Source organism: Hippichthys cyanospilos, chromosome 6, assembly GCF_059441005.1.
Source record: "Hippichthys cyanospilos isolate Australia breed blue-spotted pipefish chromosome 6, RoL_Hcya_1.0, whole genome shotgun sequence".
Classification (NCBI taxonomy): Eukaryota; Metazoa; Chordata; class Actinopteri; order Syngnathiformes; family Syngnathidae; genus Hippichthys; species Hippichthys cyanospilos.
The window spans coordinates 23,456,355-23,474,459 of record NC_142374.1 but is presented as its reverse complement, the minus strand read 5'-3'; the positions used below and the strand labels follow the sequence as shown (position 1 = coordinate 23,474,459).

Sequence of the window (18,105 nt, the reverse complement as noted above, 5' to 3'; positions counted from 1 at the left end):
GAGCGGCGGTCAGCGCTGTGGACATTTGCCACACGCCACATTGGAATTTTATGGCTTTTACATAATGCTTTTTTCCCCGCTCGTAAAATGTGGTCTGCTTTGATTAAATATGGTTTAGGAAGTATTCATAACAGTATTCATAAGAGTTTAGGACACTCATTAACCCTTGAAATGTTTGCGCTTCCATTTGGCCTCGCTGCAAGATCGAGGTTCGGATCTTTTTGTATTTCAACGATCCTTATTAAAAACCATGAAATCATTTTGATCACGGATGCTAAAAGACTCACTTTACAGCTGTATTGCAGTAAGATTTTCACACTCCAAAGCAGTCTAACAGCTTGTTAATACTCGATCTTGCTCAAATGAAGCCGCATGTGCTTAAAACTTGTCATTCAGGGCGGTGTGAGTGAGTGAGAGAGCTGCGTGGAGACGTACATGTGGGAGGGAGGGGGTGGGGTATGAGCGGATGCATGAGGGAAAAAGAAAGAACGATAAAGGCCATTTCAAGGGACAGTGTGTAATATTTTGGTAAAAACTTGTCATTAAGGGCGGTGTGAGTGAGTGAGAGAGCTGCGTGGAGACGTACATGTGGGAGGGAGGGGGTGGGGTATGAGCGGATGCATGAGGGAAAAAGAAAGAACGATAAAGGCCATTTCAAGGGACAGTGTGTAATATTTGGGTAAAAACTTGTCATTAAGGGCGGTGTGAGTGAGTGAGAGAGCTGCGTGGAGACGTACATGTGGGAGGGAGGGGGTGGGGTATGAGCGGATGCATGAGGGAAAAAGAAAGAACGATAAAGGCCATTTAAAGGGACAGTGTGTAATATTTTGGTTAAAACTTGTCATTAAGGGCGGTGTGAGTGAGTGAGAGAGCTGCGTGGAGACGTACATGTGGGAGGGAGGGGGTGGGGTATGAGCGGATGCATGAGGGAAAAAGAAAGAACGATAAAGGCCATTTCAAGGGACAGTGTGTAATTTTTAGATCGTTTTTTTTTTCATTAAAAAGGAATAAAATAAAATGTTTTAAATATAATCATGGGTTTGGTTATTATTACATTATCTTACATGGGGGGTGGCACTTGGAGGCGGCCATGTTTGTTGTAGCTATGAACAATGGTAAATAAAGCACCTGCAGCACCTCCTGCTGTCCGTAGTGAAAAATAGTCTGAATCTTACACACTATCACTTTAAGAAAACTTGCATTGCGGGGGAATGCTGGGGATAGTGCATGGGAGCGAAGGCAGAGTTAGCGGCTGCTCACTATGCACCGTGTGTTGTGTGTTGTCAAAGAAAACACATTTTTTGGCCATTATTTTTAAACACATTTCAGACGCTTTATCTACATCTAAAGTCCGTTGTGTTTTCACTTCTTCAGGGTCATTGAAATTGTCATCTTTTGCAGAACGGAAGCTCCGATGGCGAACTGATGATCAAAAACGCGCAGCTGAAGCACGCCGGAATTTACACCTGCACGGCGCAGACCACCGTGGACAACGTCACCTCCTCCGCCAGCTTGGTTGTAAGAGGTGAGTCAATTTTTGCGAGAGCCAGAAAAATTTCAGACATACCGTCGGTCATTACGAACGCATTTATTTACTAGTTTTTCAAATATATCATCATTTAATTGATTACTTTTTAATGAAAAAACAGTCTAAATCTTACACATTGTCCCTTTTGGGTTATTGTTCAAAATTTTGTCGTAAAGGTGGTTCAATTCATTATTTATCAGCCTGTTTTTTTTTTTTTTAAGGCTGTTATTGAATATCGATAATCGGACGGGCTAATAATGGTAGCTACTCCAACTTTTCCTGAATGCACCTTCACACAGGTGGCGGCACAAAGCAAACGAGCATGAGCTTTCCTTATTACAAGTGGTGACTAATGGGGACCTGAAATGTCATCAGCTTGACTGCGGACCTGTTGAAGGGTAAATCTTTAGCGCGTCAGGATTAACTACGAGAAAGCCGCTCTAATGGTACGTTAGCATGACAGTCGCTTTCCAAACAATCTCTTTTCATGGCCACGCCGGACGTCTGAGGGATAACATCGTTGTACAAATATGTCATTAAAAAAACGTACCGGTAATCCCTGATAAACTTGCTCCTTCTTTGCCTGTTCAGACTCCACCGCCGGCTAATCGCTTTTTGCTAGCTTCACACTACAGCCTGAAGTGACACAATTGCGATTTTTTTTCGCCCCTTTCCGACGTTTGTACGACTTTTATCGGACTTTTTCGAATGCGAGGCAGGCCGCTTGGGTATGCGGTACGAAATACGATACCTAGCCGATATTTTGACATGCGACTTCAGTCTGAGGAGCTAGGTCGCATTTGTCCGATTAGCACGTAACAAACATGCGACAAACGTCGTATCAGATTTCACAAAAAAATCGGAATTGAACATGCCCGCTATCTTTAACGTCACACTATTGGGCTGTTTAGCGTTCAAACACAGGTCACTTACAGGTTGCATTTATTTAGAAACGCAAACAACTTAACGAAAAAATGGAGTTTCACGAAAAAATCGGAATTGATCGCATCCACTGTCTCTGACGTCACAATGTCCTTATGCGCATGCGGGACGCTATCGGGTTGTTTAGCGTTCAAATAGAGACACACACAGGTCGTATTTATTCGGAAACAACTTAACAAAAAAATTGAATTTCACAAAAAAATCGTAATTGATCGTACCCACTGTCTGTGAGGTCACGATGTCCTCAATGCGTTAGTGGGACATTTTTGGGCTTTTAGCGTTCAAAAACCTGTCACATACAGTTCACATTTATTTAGAAATGTGAATGACCTGAAAAATATTGAATTTCACACACAAAAAAAAAAAAATCGTAATTGATCGTAGCCACTGTTTGTGAGGTCACGATGTCCTCAATGCGTTAGTGGGACATTTTTGGGCTTTTAGCGTTCAAAAACCTGTCACATACAGTTCACATTTATTTAAAAATGTGAATGACCTGAAAAATATCGAATTTCACAAAAAAACAAACAAAAACAAATCGTAATTGATCGTACCCACTGTCTGTGAGGTCACAATGTCCTCATTGCGTATGTGGGATACTTTTGTGCTTTTAGCGTTCAAAAACTTGTCACATACAGGTCACATTTATTTAGAAATGTGAATGACCTGAAAAATATCAGATTTCACAAAAAATCGGAATCAAATATCAAGCCCCGCAGTGTGGACCTCGTCTTAGTCATCTCAGCTCTCATTGGTCAGTTTAATCGCAGTGAGTCTGCGGCTTTGGAATGGAGCTTTGCTAACAGAGTGTTTTTTGTTTTTTTTTTAATATTTGGGGGTATTTTTTTCTATTCCCGCGGTACGAGCAGCACACGTGTATGACGATGATGATTTTGTCAGTGTTTCCATGCATAAGTCTTTACCGACGGCCTTGACTCAGCGTGGGAAGGAAGGTTTACAAACAAACAAAAACAACAAAGCGGTCGCTATGGTTCCCCTGAGTTGCAATGCTCTTAAAAATGGATAAAAATGCCGGAAATACTCATAATTCCTTCCAGTCGGACTCTTGAGGAAATAATGAGAAACACATGCTCATGCTAAATGCTAAATGAGTGTGGGCTTTTCCTCATGCTAATATTTTTTTGAGGCGATTGTGATGCGGTCTCTTTCAACATATTGCAGTTGGGAAATATTTACACAAATGATAATAGGCTTTATTGATCAATTTTGTGGACATTTGTCTTTGTCTCCTGTCTTTTGACTCGATGGAGCTTGTGCAATAAGCTCTCAGAAGAAGACATTCCGGCATTTCAGACACAATTCCTTTCACACTCTTGGTGAGACAAAATGGACACGATATTGGACACAAATGAATAAGATGGGTCTCAGGAGGATATATACTTCTTGGGACTTTTGATGTTGTAATTTGCAGTCAACAAAATGGGTAGGAGAACATGAGTAGCTTCATATTCTAATTCATTTGCTCTCGATTTGAAAAGAAAAAATCCTGTTAATCCTGTGGAGACAAATAAGTAGGCTGAGTGGCAGGAGAATATATATTTCTTGGAACTTTTGATGTTGTAATTTGCAGTCAACAAAATGGGTAGGAGAACATGCGTAGCTTCATATTCTAATTAATTTGCTCTCGATTTGAAAAGAAAAAATCCTGTCAACTGTGGACACAAATAAGTCGCAGGAGACTATTTCCCCTTTGGATCGTAATTGCTGTTTGGTGGAAGATGTCTTAAAATCCTTGGACAGGAGCAGTGTGGTAACGGCTGTATTCCTGGACATAAAAAAAAAAAAAAAAAAACGTTTGAGTTTGTTAATCATATTCTACTTTTGACCAAATTAGAAAATGTTTAGAAATTAGAAAATTTTCAGTAAAAGGGAAAAAATAGTGTCAAAATTTCAGACTCCAAATCCTAACTGTTAAAATGTGTTTTTTAACAGTTTTTTTTTTTTACCAACATTTTTACCAACATTGAACTTTTTGTCAAATTTGCATGTATTTTTTAGATAATATCTGTACATCTTTGATATATATATTTGATAAATTTGGTTGATAAATTTGAGCTCAAGGAGCTCTCATGGTTGTCAGCAGGTATTCTAAAGTAGAATGAAAACGTAAGCATATGAATGCCTTTATGTTGTTCTCGATTGTCAAAAGCTCCAAAATCTCAAAACAACAAAAATGTTAAAAATTCAATTAAATGAAAAAAAACAATGGTGCACATTGTTATAAAAGTCGGCAGAATATCACATAAAGCTGACCGAAAATTTAAACGACGTCCCGGAAGCTAACAGTTTTAAATTAATTTTTTGTTAAACAAAAAGAAAATCAATTTTTCAAAATATTAAGATGGGTATTCCGCAGGGCTCAATACTCATCCCTGTGCCGTTTAGCCTCTATATAAATCAATTGCTTTCAGTCAGTGTCATGTGAATGAAAAAAAAACAAAAACAAAGGTGGGTAAAATTATTATTATTTTTTTTTTTTTCCAAATAATCAAGCAGCACTTACTTTGCCGCTCCACGCAGGACCCCCCGGCGCCCCGGCGGGGGTGCGAGTGACGGACAAAAGCGACAAGAACGTGACGCTGCGGTGGAGCCGCGGCGCCGACAACCACAGCCCCGTCTCCAAATATACCATCCAGTACCGGGACGCCTTCTCGCCGGCGGCGTGGAGGAACGCCAGCACATGTGAGAAGGACAAATAAACGGCGCCAAACAGCGCCGGCTTCCGCCTTCGTCCCACTGCTTTGTAATGACGAGCTGTAAAGTAATCGGCGGAAAACGGCACCTTGTAAAAATTGCTTCCAAAAATTGACGGGATTTATTTTTTTTAAACCGGTAGTTCTTTACCTTTTTCCAATTCTTCCTTCCATGTCAAATATTTGTTTTCAACCAGCGCAAAGCTATTTTTAAATGGACAAAAAAAAAAGAGTGACACACCATTTATGTCAAATTTATAAGACCTTCAAATTATATTTGTAGCGGTAACTCAAGGCGTATTTTATTTATCAACTTCAGAATATAGTGTAACATCATCTTATTTATTTACCGTATTTTTCCGACTATAAGCCGCATTGGTATATAAGCCGCAGCCACAACACTTGAGCAAAGGAATTTGAATTTTAGTGATATCTCAAAACATCTTTGATTCAGCAACTCTAGAAGATGATCTGTTTTATTTTTGACTCGTCTGACGCTAAATTATCTTATGAAAGTCACCGTTTTGCAATCGGGTGCCCCGTGTTCCAATTAATTTGCTCTGAATTTGAAAAGAAAACTCTACCATTCCTGTCACTGCATGAGGCCTAAAACTGTTGATTTATTAAACTTGTAGCGTAACTCCTTGTAGCGGTAGATATCTTTTATTCAGCAACGCCGGAAGCTCGATCGGGTGAACATCATCCACTTTATGTTTGGTGCGAAAATTGCGTCACGACAATACGCATCTGTACAAGTTAACAAAATAAAGGCACGTGCAGAGGAATCGCTATAAGACAATCGAGCAATACGCTCCCTCATGTTCCAATTGATTTGCTCTCAATTTGAAAAGAAAAATGCCCTGTTCCCGTCATCGCATTAAAAAGGATGACATGAGACATATTATAACCTCACACACCCCCTTGAAATGCCTTCACGTACACCGGGGGGGGGGGGGGTACCCGCACCCCCATTTGAGGACCGCTGTTTGAAAAATGCAGTCAAGAAGCAAACGTCTTAAGTAATGCGGACATATTATCAGACAGCGGCGACGTGGAAAAAATAAACACAAGCTGAAATTCCAGGGCCCTAAAATATCATCTCGATCTATTTTAGCTCCAGCAGACGTCGAGGGGAACGCAGAGACGGCCGCCGTGGTGAACTTGGTCCCCTGGACCGAGTACGAGTTCAGGGTGATGGCCACCAACACGCTGGGCACGGGCGCCCCAAGCGTTCCCTCTCCCAAAGAACGAACCCTGGCCTCCAGTAAGTCAAAAAAAGGTCAAGGAATTTCCGTCCAGCTTTCCGTGCTGACTGAATTGTTTTTTTTTTTTTTTTTTTTTTACTGTCTTGAATAACTGTTTGGTTATGATGAGTATCGCAGTAAATACAAGTCAGCAGAAAGGCTTTTGCGCTGACCTCCTACGCGAGCGACCACACAAACCTCCGCAAATGAGCACTTGAAGGAAAGCGTGTTCTGAATTTCAAGCATACAATGAAAATCACAGACCCGCTCTCGAAAAAAATGCCCACCAAGGTGTTGCACTTGGCTCAGGAAGGAGATATTGAGAAGGATGTCGTGGTTAGTTAGTTACAGCCCGTGCGGCTTGGAGTGATTTGGACGCATTCTTCGACTGGAGGCTCAGCGGGTTTTTTTTTCCTCTGTCTTGTCCTAGGTCCTGTGGTGGCGCCCTCGGATGTCGGGGGAGGCGGTGGAACCAACAGGGAGCTGACCATCACGTGGACGGTAGCTTTGGACTTTTCCCTTTGGGACGCGGAGTTCATAAGTTTAATACATCAAGTTCAAAAACTAATTAAATAGATAACAGTACTCCTCTAACATGTATATATATATATATATATATATATATATATATATATATATGTATATATATATATATATATATATATGTTAGAGGAGTACTGTTATCTAGAAATAGATGACTACTTCCCAATACGATATCAAGTACCGATACCACTAATACTTTTGATCCACAAAATTTCCCTGAGGAATACTGTTATCTGTTTCATTAGTTTTTCAGGGAAATTTTGCCTGAGGATATACTGTTATCTATTTCATTAGTTTTTCAGGGAAATTTTGTGGATCAAAAGTATTAGTGGTATCGGTACTTGATATCCACAAAATTTCCCTGAGGAGTACTGTTATCTATTTCATTAGTTTTATCACAAAATTCCACAAATTTACACAAAATTTCCCTGAAAAACTCATGAAATAGATAACAGTACTCCTCGGGGAAATTTTGTGGAAATTTGTGGAATTTTGTGAAAAATGAATTTGAATTTTGTGGTATCGGTACTTGATATCGTATTGGGAAGTAGTCAGTCGTTGAATACTCGTACTGGTATCGGTCTGGAAAAACTGGTGTCAAACATGTCTTTGTGTTTGGAATTTCACTATTATATATGTATACGACTATGGTCCAATTCCTAGTTTGACAATTTACTGTAGTTTTAAAAAGTTTTATTCATCGCTGATGCCATCTCTCGAAGCAGGGCCTCGATATGATTGGTCGCTTGCAGTTTTAGAGGAAACGAGCCGTCTCTTTGATGTTAATGGTCCAGTCATTTCTTTTGATTCTCTTGTTTAAACTGGTACATGTTTCTTAATGGACCAAATAAGCTATATTTTTTTGTCAAAATACAAAAAAAATGTGCTTGATGATGCAAACAATGCAGTTTTATGGATTCAAATATTTTAATATCGGGCATTTTTCTCACTGTTATCGTTAATGTCTTTTCCATCGTTGTTTCCGCCAGCCCGTGCAGGAACAGTACTACTACGGGCCGTACTTTGGCTACATCGTGGCCTTCAAACCTCGGGGTGGCGTGGAGTGGACGCAGGTGACGGTGTCGGACCCGCAGGCCAGACGCTACGTTCACAAAGACCCGTCCATCGCTCCCGCTACCGAGTTCATCGTGAAAATCCAAGCGTACAACAGCAAAGGGGAGGGGCCCTACAGTCTGCCTGAGACCATTTACTCGGCGCAAGACGGTGAGCGACCTTCGCTGTGATGTCACTGCCGGCTCCCAGGCCTTCAATCTGTCATCGTCAGCAAAGTTCTCCTGCGTAGATATGCGGAATGTTAATACCCTCTTGAAAGCCAGCCCCGTCTTCTGCCCTCGCCTTTTGTCGAGGGGGGATTATGGAGATATTTGTACCTGGAGCGGTTATTAACCTCCACTGACAGACTGTCCAGATAACCGCTCGCGTGCCGAGTCGAGTCGCGGTTGCCGTGGCAACGAATTGAGACGTGCGGTATCAATGGAATCATTTGCAGGCGCATGCGGCGTTTGATATTAAAAGTACCGTATTTTCAGCACTATAAGGCGCACCTAGAAGCCTTAATTTTTTTTTAAAAGCGCCTTATAATCAGGCGCGCCTTATATATGGATCAGTATTGAGATTGGGATTGGTAGATGGGGAACGAACTGATAAAGTAAGCATTTCCCGTTTCTTTTGTGTGTTTACAGTTGAACAAGTTTGCTCATATTGACGTTGGGTTATTATGCTATTGAGTGTTTAGAGCTATTATTTGAGTTATTATTGTTATTGTTGTTGTTATTGTTACCCTATTGTTACCCTATTACTTTGAGTATTACTATATTGTGATTGAAAAAGTTTTAAAATATGTCATTAATTGAGGGTGCGCCTTATAATCCGGTGTGCCTTATATATGTAAAAAGTTTTAAAATGTGTCATTAATAGAGGGTGCGCCTTATAATCCGGTGCACCTTATATATGGAAAAAGTTTTAGAATATGTCATTAATAGAGGGTGCGCCTTATAATCCGGTGCACCTTATATATGGAAAAAGTTTTCAAATATGTCATTAATAGAGGGTGCGCCTTATAATCCGGTGCGCCTTTTATATGGAAAACGTTTTGAGATGTGTCATTAATTGAGGGTGCGCCTTATAGTGCGGAAAATACGGTAATCGTGAAATGAATGTGTATTTTGTGTACGGATGTATTTATGTGTTTTGTTCTAGTGCCCACCGATGCCCCCGCCAACGTGGACGGGAAAGCACTTTCTTCCACCGAAGCTGTCGTTTCGTGGTCCCTCATCTCGCAGAGCAACATAGATGGATACCAGGTTAAGATGTCGATATTACGCAATAGGCATGGGCGGTTAAAAAGAAATTAATACTTTCCGGTAATGAGCGCATTTCCCTTTTGCAAGGGACTGTTTAAACGGAGCAGAATATAATTGGCTGCTTTTTTTTTTCGTTTTTCGGATGTATGAGGGTGTAAGGGGGAGGTCTTTGTCCTAACCCCTTCGGACCAAAGCATCATGCCGGAGGAGTTGACACGTTTCCGTGTGTAGACCAATAAGCACGCTGAATTTTGATGATCCGATGATTGGACAAAGCCTTACCGATTTCAATAAAATTATGACCATATTTCGATCTCACAAGATGGCTCCGAAAACGTGACTTCAAAAACGTACGTCGTCGAATGAACTCGCTTTCTGTAAAATTATCAAGGTTGCAAGTGATAGCGTTCAAAGTTATTTCCAAAATTTATTATTTTCCGTGTAATTTCATGTATTTTCGAGTATTTTTCGTCTAGTGTGAAGCCACAGTGGACATTCATTGAAACGCAGTGCAGTTCGGTGATACGGTATCACCAGTGCTTGCAGAGTTGACTCAACGAGCCTCTGTAAATTATTAGATTATTTTATTTTTTTATCTCTCTGGCATGCAAGGAGGAGAAAAAAATATAATATATATAAAAAATAATATATAAAAAAAATATAATATAAAAAGTAAAAAACAAGAAGAATGTTAATGTCTTGATTCGTTCTTTTGTACAAAATATGATACACATTTCTTAACATACCAAATATGCAAAAAAATAAAAATAAAATAAATATAGGAAAAAAATAGAGCTTAATTTTAATGATGTGATATTGTGACACTATTGTGAAACGTTGGCCCTATTTTCATTCGTTTTCTCGATTGACAGGTGAAGTACTGGAGAAAAAAGGAGGACAGCGAAGGCGGGGCCCACAGAGTGGTGGTGTCCGGTCGGGAAAACCATACCAGAGTGGACGGAATGAAACCCGACTCGCTTTACATCATTGAAATCCGGGGGTATAACTCTGCGGGATACGGGCCGGCCAGCAAGCGCCTCGAGATCCACACCAAGAAACCGCGTACGTTTTAGTTACCTTGGTGTTTTTTTTTTTAATTTCTTATTTTTTTGCTGTTGTTGATCTATGATGCAGTAAGATAGCACCAAAACTTGAGTTTAGGATGAAAAATTCCATTTTTTTTTTCAGACAGAAATCAGTACAAGTTGCCGGTTTTTGAGTACTCAACAATGATTAGTATTGATACTTTTAAAAAATTAAAATTAAAATTTAAAATTAAAATTAAATTAAAATTAAAATCCCCAAATTTCTTTTCCATAATTGATGGTGGCTGTGGCAGTAGTGAGTATCCAATAACTGTTTTTTTTTTTAACATTTACTCTCAGGCCTTGTCTACACAAAACCAGAGCTAATTAACCCCCCCCACCCTTTTATATGTTTTTTTTTTAATCCAAATCGCTGCTACATAGATCCACATGCTTTTATTAATTTACAAGCATGCCAAGCCTCTAGGTGGCAGTAGTGAACTTCCATCCCTTAATGTCACCGTAAAATCGAGTCGTAAAATACCGGTCCATGATTGCTTAAACGCAAACATGAATCCTGAGAATTTGGCAAACTCTCCACCTGAGTTTTTGAGACCTTTTTTTTTCATAAAAAAAAAAAAAAAACGGGCTCATGTAGCAGATAAACCGGAGACACGTATTTACTACTACGTGTGGACTATGACTCAAATACTTCTTGCAAGTATCACCGACCTTAACCCTTGCGCTGTATTTTATCCAATCCTTTGATCTCTACATCAAAGGAAAAGCATTAAAGAAGGCAGTCGGGAGCTGAAATTTCACCCATATGTGGACAATATGGGAAAGTTCAACACATAGATATCACACTAGCAGAAGTCTGCCAACCCTTGACTAAAATCCTTTGATCTCTACGTCAAAGGAAAAGCATTAAAGAAGGCAGCCGGGAGCTGAAATTTCACCCGTATGGGGACAATATGGGAAAGTTCAACACCTAGTTATCACACTAGCAGAAGCCTGCCAACCCTTGACTAAAATACCACCAGAATGATGTCGAAGAAAATGACCTAAAAATGGTATCATTATGATTTGATGTACTCCATCAGCTCCCGGTCAAGCGCCGAGAATCATCGGTAAAAAATTCAAGGGCAAGATGGTGAACGTGGCCTGGGAGCACGTGGAGACGCTCTCCAACGAGGCGCCGGTAGACGGCTACAAAGTAAGTGTGGAAATTTGCCAGATCGTCGTCCGTTTGGCAACTTTGCGCGTCGGCCCTCCGTTCAGGTGCTGTACCGGCCGCACAGCCAAACCGCGGGCACGCTCTACATGACCAAATGGCGGCACATCGAACTGCCCCTCTTCGAGAACGAGACCTACGTGGTGGAGGTCCGAGCGTACACCGAGGGCGGCGACGGGGCCGTGTCGCAAATCTTCATCACGGGTAATTATGAAGAGTCGACGTCCTCGGGCCGCTCGCTCATTAGCAGGGTTTCAAAGTCGGTGGCAGGCTGGGAGAGGTTTCCCAGAGCTAACGTCAGAAAGGAAGGTTTGAAATTTAACACCGAGTAACCGAAGCCCCGACCCCTGCTTTCATTTTCTTCTGTTGCCGATCGCTGGACTGGCCCGTGTCGTTAATCTTGATTAGTAACATTAAGTCGCTTAAACACAATTTAGTAAAGACTAACTTCATGGACATGTTCCAGTTCATTTGCTCTTAATTTGAAAACATGCAACGTTTCTGCCCCGGCATTAAATCAATGTATTCATATTTCCTGATAGCCCCTTGAAAACCTCACGTACCCCCTGAAGTGCCTTCATTTGAGAAGAAAAAGTGACCCCTGCCCTTGTGTATGTCTCAGGAGGAGGTGTCATGGCCGCCCGACCCCCCGGCGCACTCGGCCTGCTCCTGGTGACCGTTCTCTGCCTGAACCTCTGAATGTAGCAAGATCTTTGACGTGAAGGACACTCTTTTACGGTTGACCCCCTAGAAAGACTTTTTGGGGACTCTTTCCACAACGGTTGGTCGGGTTCCACTCATTCCAACTCTTCCCCTTTTCCGGAAGATTCTCATGGGAGTAGACGGAAGCACATGGAAATGGGCCTTCCTTATTTATCCACAAAAAAAAAAAAGCCTCTTTGGAGGATTATCAAAGGAGCTCTGTCAACTTTTTTGAAATATGCCTTATGTAAATGTCTGCACTTATCTTTCACAACAACATCTTTCAAAACAAATCTGTTTTTTTTGTTTTTTTTTTCGGAATCATCCACTCTGCTACTTTGGAGCCCAGTAGTCACGTGTGAAGGATAAGTGCACGTGTTTACGAGTATCTATATACCGTACGTCTTTCTTTTACATGCACTTGGGTTCCATTTCCTGTTTGTTTTCATATTAAAAGTCAAACGCAAGCTCGCTCAAGTGGATACAGTCAAAGCAAAGCACGTCATCGGCCAGAAAAAGATCGCATTTCCTTAAATAGTGGCCAGGATTCCAATTAGGGGTAAGGCATTTACTAGGGGGGAGGCTTTAACTGTATAAATTAACTTTTGGAACAATAGTGTATATATTTTTAATCGTAGTCGAGAATAATTCAAATGTTATTTATTAGAGGGTGTATTTACGTAATATTGTCGGTTTTCGGTGAAGGGGTGGGGTGGGGAGGTGTTTTTTTATATTTTTTTTTTGTCCGGGTGGGCCGCAAATGCGGTGACCAGTTGAGGAACAATTCCTGTTAAGAATTCAGGCTGCTATTTGAGGAAATACGGTACTTAAACACTTTGAGCGCCATTGACGCGAAAAGACGTTAATGGAAACACTACTGAGGAAAAGCATTGACATCAATTGACACAACTGTGTTGTTGTTGTTGTTGTTGTGTTTTTTTTGGACAATAGGCGGGAAATCTCAGTGATTGGAAAATGAAGTCTCGTTCACTTTTTTTTTTGCTCCTCTAGATGGCACTGTTTGGTTCAAAGATGCTACGGAAATTGATTATCCTGTATTTTTAAACCAAGAGTATGATCTTGAGCAGAGGTCCCTAAATGCCGGTTCCGGGCCTGGTACTGGGCCGCATGGGCCGCCCCCCAAATAATGAAATTGTCACGACTTGTATTAGTTGGCTTGCGTTTGTGTTGCTTTGCCTCCCTCTTCAGGCGTTTTTAAGTAATTGCTCTAAATTGAGTTAATTCCAAGCTGTATTATGATAGGCCGATTTAAATCACATGACACCTCTGGCTCACAGGGCAGTGATGGCGTCTACTTCCACTCGCTGTTTGTGCCCGCGAAAGCATCGCTTGTGAGTTGCGTTTATTTGTATCGTGAATAACAGTGTGTTGTTGTACGATATATTTTTGTATCATTTCAGTTTTACAAAATATAACCTTCTGAGATTTACTCCAGCCTCTTCATTTCTCTTGTAGACTGTTCTGTCAATTGGTGTTCTGACGCACACTGAGGACAGAATAGAACTATTTCCGTTTGATATATTTTCCGAGTATGAGCTTTTTTTTTTTTTTTAACCTTTTACTTTGAAAACTGCTCAGATTCGCTTGGATTCATCTCAGTCACTTAAGCGCCAAAATGTCACTCACAAATAAGTTAAATGGGTCTTTGGGAATGGGGAAAGGCCCAGTCAGGAGACAGGTGACGAGCGTACAACTTCATTAATGGTGAGTTTGTATTTTATGTGCACTATATATTCACCGTTCGCCTGCCACCGACGATAAAACCGTCAAGCGCTGATGTGTCCGCAACACCTTAACCCTGACGAACCCCTGATCTAAAGGAGTAAAAAAAAAATATATCAGAAGTGGTTGACGAGGCTTCGTTTGTTTTCCCATCACTACTTAATTGTGCTGCCAATTTTTCCAGTAACAAATTGGGAAAGTTATTTTCTGTTCCCGCATAAAACAAGGCACCCCCCCCCCCCCACTGTATACTTCCTGTAGGTGTTTTAACCACCAATTTTGTCTTTCAAGTGTACTTAGGATGGCAGAAATGTCCGTGATCTTTGAACGCACCGCGCCACAGAAGTTTACGACGCGAGCGGTCGGCCACGAGCGGACGAGGTTCTCGACATGCTGACGCTGCCAAACAAACTGTTTGCTGTAACGTTAGCAAGCGCAAAAGCAGATGCTTGGGTTGGAAGTGGGAGAGGACGTTATTATCCGCGCAGGAAAAGTCATCTTCTGTCCTGGCGAGTGAGTCCGAGTCAGTTTGAATTTACGACAGCGAAGGCTTTGTTTTGGAACGGAGCCACTCGCTTTGCGGGCCGCCTTGTCACACGTTAGCAATTTCAACAAGTCCAGTCAACTCGGGCAGTAGCTCGTAAAGCTCCCCGTTCATTTATGTCATCTGCAGTAGCGGTCAAAAGTTTGGAAACAACTTGAATTTTGACATTTTTTTTCCATGATTTGCACAAAAAAAATCCGGGATTGGAGTTTCATCCTTAAATCATGAATTATTTTGCTAAGTTATGCAAAAAAAGAACCCAAATTGAATAAGAATAACTCAAAAAAAAATCTTGGGTCAAAGTTAACCCTCAAAACAACTCATTTTTACAAAAAAGGTCACGTTTGTTCAAAGCTACTCAAAATTATGCTTAATAACCCAAAAATGTCAAAACTGTTGGGTCACAGTAACCCACAGCCCAAAACCGACTCAAACAAATGTTTGTGTTTTTCTTATAGCCCAAAAAAACATGGGTTAATAACCCAATCAAAAGAACCTAATTTTGGATTAACCCTTCCCCCAGAACAAAATTAACAAACAATAAACATTGCTATAATGAATCACCCAAAATTGGATTTTTTTGTCAAAACTGTTGGGTCACAAATTCAGGTGAAAATGACACAATTTATTGGGTTATTCTTTTAGCCCAAAGCTAGTCAAAATTTTCAAAAGAAACCTATTTTGGCTTACTTATTCTGTACTGTTTTGGGCTGAGAAAAACTGGGCGCAACCCCAAATTGATTTTGTTTTGAGGGCTGTTCGTTTTGACGCAATTTTGGGGGGCAAAAAAAAAAACTCAATACATGACAGTCTCTTTTATTTATTTTGGGTTATTTTTAACTCAACTTTTGGGTTATTTGTGGCTTATTTATTCGACCCAATAAGATGTGGTGGTGACTTTTTGACCTAACTTCACTTTTTATGACGTGGATGATACTTTATGACCCGAAATGACCTTCAGGTCAAAGGTGTCCATTTTCAAAGTGTAATATTGCGAATTGTGTTTCCAAACTTTTGACTGATACTTTAAGCTGCATCAACTGATTTCTTGAGACTGCGTATGCAAAAACTCCGGTATGATATTCCAAAATATTTTGGCTCCATTTATTTTTGCTTTGGCTGTATCGGGATGGGTGAGTTGACAATACGCTAAGGTCGGTAGAATCCGACCAATGGGTGGACAGGAGCGTCTCTGGCTCCACCTATTTGCAAGGCCAACTGTATCATACTGATGTGAAAAATGTCACCATTTTGGAATAGAAAGGACATTTTTTAATTTCCGTCTACTCAGGCAAAGTCGTCACATGTGGCTAATTTTTCTTCCCGTAACAGGACAACATGCCTAGCTCCACTGACGACCATGTTTTATGCTTACAAAACACGTAGTAAGTCTCACTCTTAACTCATTCAATCCCAAAGACGTATTTTGACGTTTTCATTCCTGGGTACTAATTTTGATCTTTTTTCCGCCGTGTCGTTAATTCTTATTATTCATCGACAGAAACAATGCAGGACGTCCTAGGTACTTAGCGCTTGACCTCAATGACCTTTCGTGATGCGAACGGCGACATCTAGGAGCAAAAGTGCGTGTTTTGTGACAAAAGGATTGTCTAAAAATGGCCGCTACTAAATGTATCAAGTATTGTAGGTCAAGTAAAGTAGGTCACTGTTAATCAATTACTTTACACATTCACTTTCTTACTTGGATACTTACTTAATTTTGTGCTTATGACGTAAAGTACTTGATTTCTTAAGTACTAAAGTAATTAATTTTATTTGATTTATTTTAGTATGCAAGTAATAAATTTATATTGGTACTAAAGTACTAAAATAGACTATTTTGGTACTCAAATTTTCCAGTCATTTTTAATCATTTACTTTCTACAGTATATACTTGAGTACTTAAATAATTGATTACTTTAATGCTTCTGACCTAAAGTACTTTATTTCTTTAAACACTAAAATTAAATCAAAAGTATTTGATACGTAATTCAATGCTAGGGGCATATTTTCCCATTTTAAAGAATTTGTTTTTACTTACGATTTAATACTCAAGTATCCGGAAATGAATGTCCTTAATATACTGAAGTATCGATTTAATACTAAAGTAATCGATTTTGTTTTATTATTCTAGTACTTAAGTCATACATTTCTTGTGGTAACAAAATTGTGAATTTAGGTAAAAAAAATTCTTCAGAAATTTTTCATCAATTTAAACATTAATCATTAGTTTAATACTTGAGTACCAAATGTAATTGATTACTTTTGTACTTATAACCTAAATTACTGGATTTCTTTAGTACTAAAGTAATCTGTGTTGTTTGAACGTTTTAATACTGAAGTAATACTTTTCCTGTGGTGTTTAGATACTCAAATTCTTCAGTCATTTTTCATCAATTTAAACATTAATCATTAGTTTAATACTTGAGTAATTGATTACTTTTGTACAAATAACCTAAATTACTGGATCTCTTCAGTACTTAAGTAATCAGTGTAGTTTGAATGTTTTAATACTTAATACTTTTCCTGTGGTATTTAGGTACTCAAATTCTTCAGTAATTTTTCATCAATTTGAACATTAATCATTCGTTTAATACTTCAGTACCAAACGTAATTGATTACTTTTACTTTTCTACTTATAACCTAAATTACTGGATCTCTTCCTTACTAAAGTAATCAGTGTGGTTTGAATGTTTTAATACTTAAGTAATACATTTCCTGTGGTGCTTAAGTACCGAAAACATCCAAATATTTTGGCGGGATTTAATGAGTTGAGATTTTCAAACGTTATCTGTGTGGATTTTCAACAGTTGTTTTGTATGGAGTTCCCTCGAAAATGCTGCGTCGGGATTTTGACGGCGTCCATGCTTTCCGTGTTGTGAGCGTCCGCCGCAAAGTGCTTCTCCCGGTTTGCCCCTTCCATGCAACAGATGAGCGCAAAGGCTTGCCAAATGCATGATTGCCTTGAAAGTTAGCTATTTTTTTCTTTTTTTTCCTTCAAAGCTGCGGCGCTTGTGCATGAGAGCGTATTCCATCCTGCGCGGCGTCTCTTTACCGCCAGTGTCGCGACTAAACCTCGGCCGCGCTTTCGTTACCTGTCCTTTGTCCTCGAGGGTTTGGGAGGTTTTTTTTTTGTTTTCTCACTTTTAAAGCTTAGTTGCCACACGTGAGGGGGATCAAACTGGAACTGCTCATTGGCTGGATAAGGAACAATAAAAGTAGTAAACTATTGAATTGTTTGTTTGTTTGTTTGAATCAAAGGTGTGAGCTCAGCGAACGCGTCGTTCGAAATGCGCTTTGCGTCGGGAATCGGTCGTGTAAACTTCCCTCGCGTGGTCTTTTGATTGAATTTGCCGAGAAAATGAATGGATAAAATCTTAGTTCGGTTGAGGGCAATGACGATGATGCACTTCGAAGTAAATAACACACAATTAAATTGTCAAAACGGTCGGTTCAAAAATAGCCTCGATTGAAGAAAACAAGACTGAAGCAAAATCTTGTGTTTTCCATTTGAATTTCCATTCAAAATTAACCCTCAAACTACTTGATTTTCATTTCAGCC

At 39.9% G+C, this 18,105-nt stretch overlaps 1 protein-coding gene across 2 annotated transcripts in view; it reads left to right on the top strand.

Moving 5' to 3' along the window:
- The window catches only part of cntn1a (contactin 1a), a 68,008-nt gene extending 50,231 nt beyond the window's left edge, over positions 1-17,777 (top strand). For both annotated transcript variants that reach the window (XM_088416836.1, XM_088416837.1), the window contains exons 15-24: positions 1,402-1,525; positions 5,012-5,173; positions 6,299-6,448; positions 6,859-6,929; positions 7,961-8,195; positions 9,192-9,295; positions 10,168-10,357; positions 11,424-11,536; positions 11,602-11,758; positions 12,177-17,777. In XM_088416836.1, coding sequence (XP_088272962.1) covers positions 1,402-1,525; positions 5,012-5,173; positions 6,299-6,448; positions 6,859-6,929; positions 7,961-8,195; positions 9,192-9,295; positions 10,168-10,357; positions 11,424-11,536; positions 11,602-11,758; positions 12,177-12,253 — 1,383 coding nt within the window. In that variant the 3' untranslated portion in view covers positions 12,254-17,777. The remainder of the gene's footprint in view (positions 1-1,401; positions 1,526-5,011; positions 5,174-6,298; positions 6,449-6,858; positions 6,930-7,960; positions 8,196-9,191; positions 9,296-10,167; positions 10,358-11,423; positions 11,537-11,601; positions 11,759-12,176) is intronic.
- Positions 17,778-18,105: the final 328 nt, after the last annotated feature.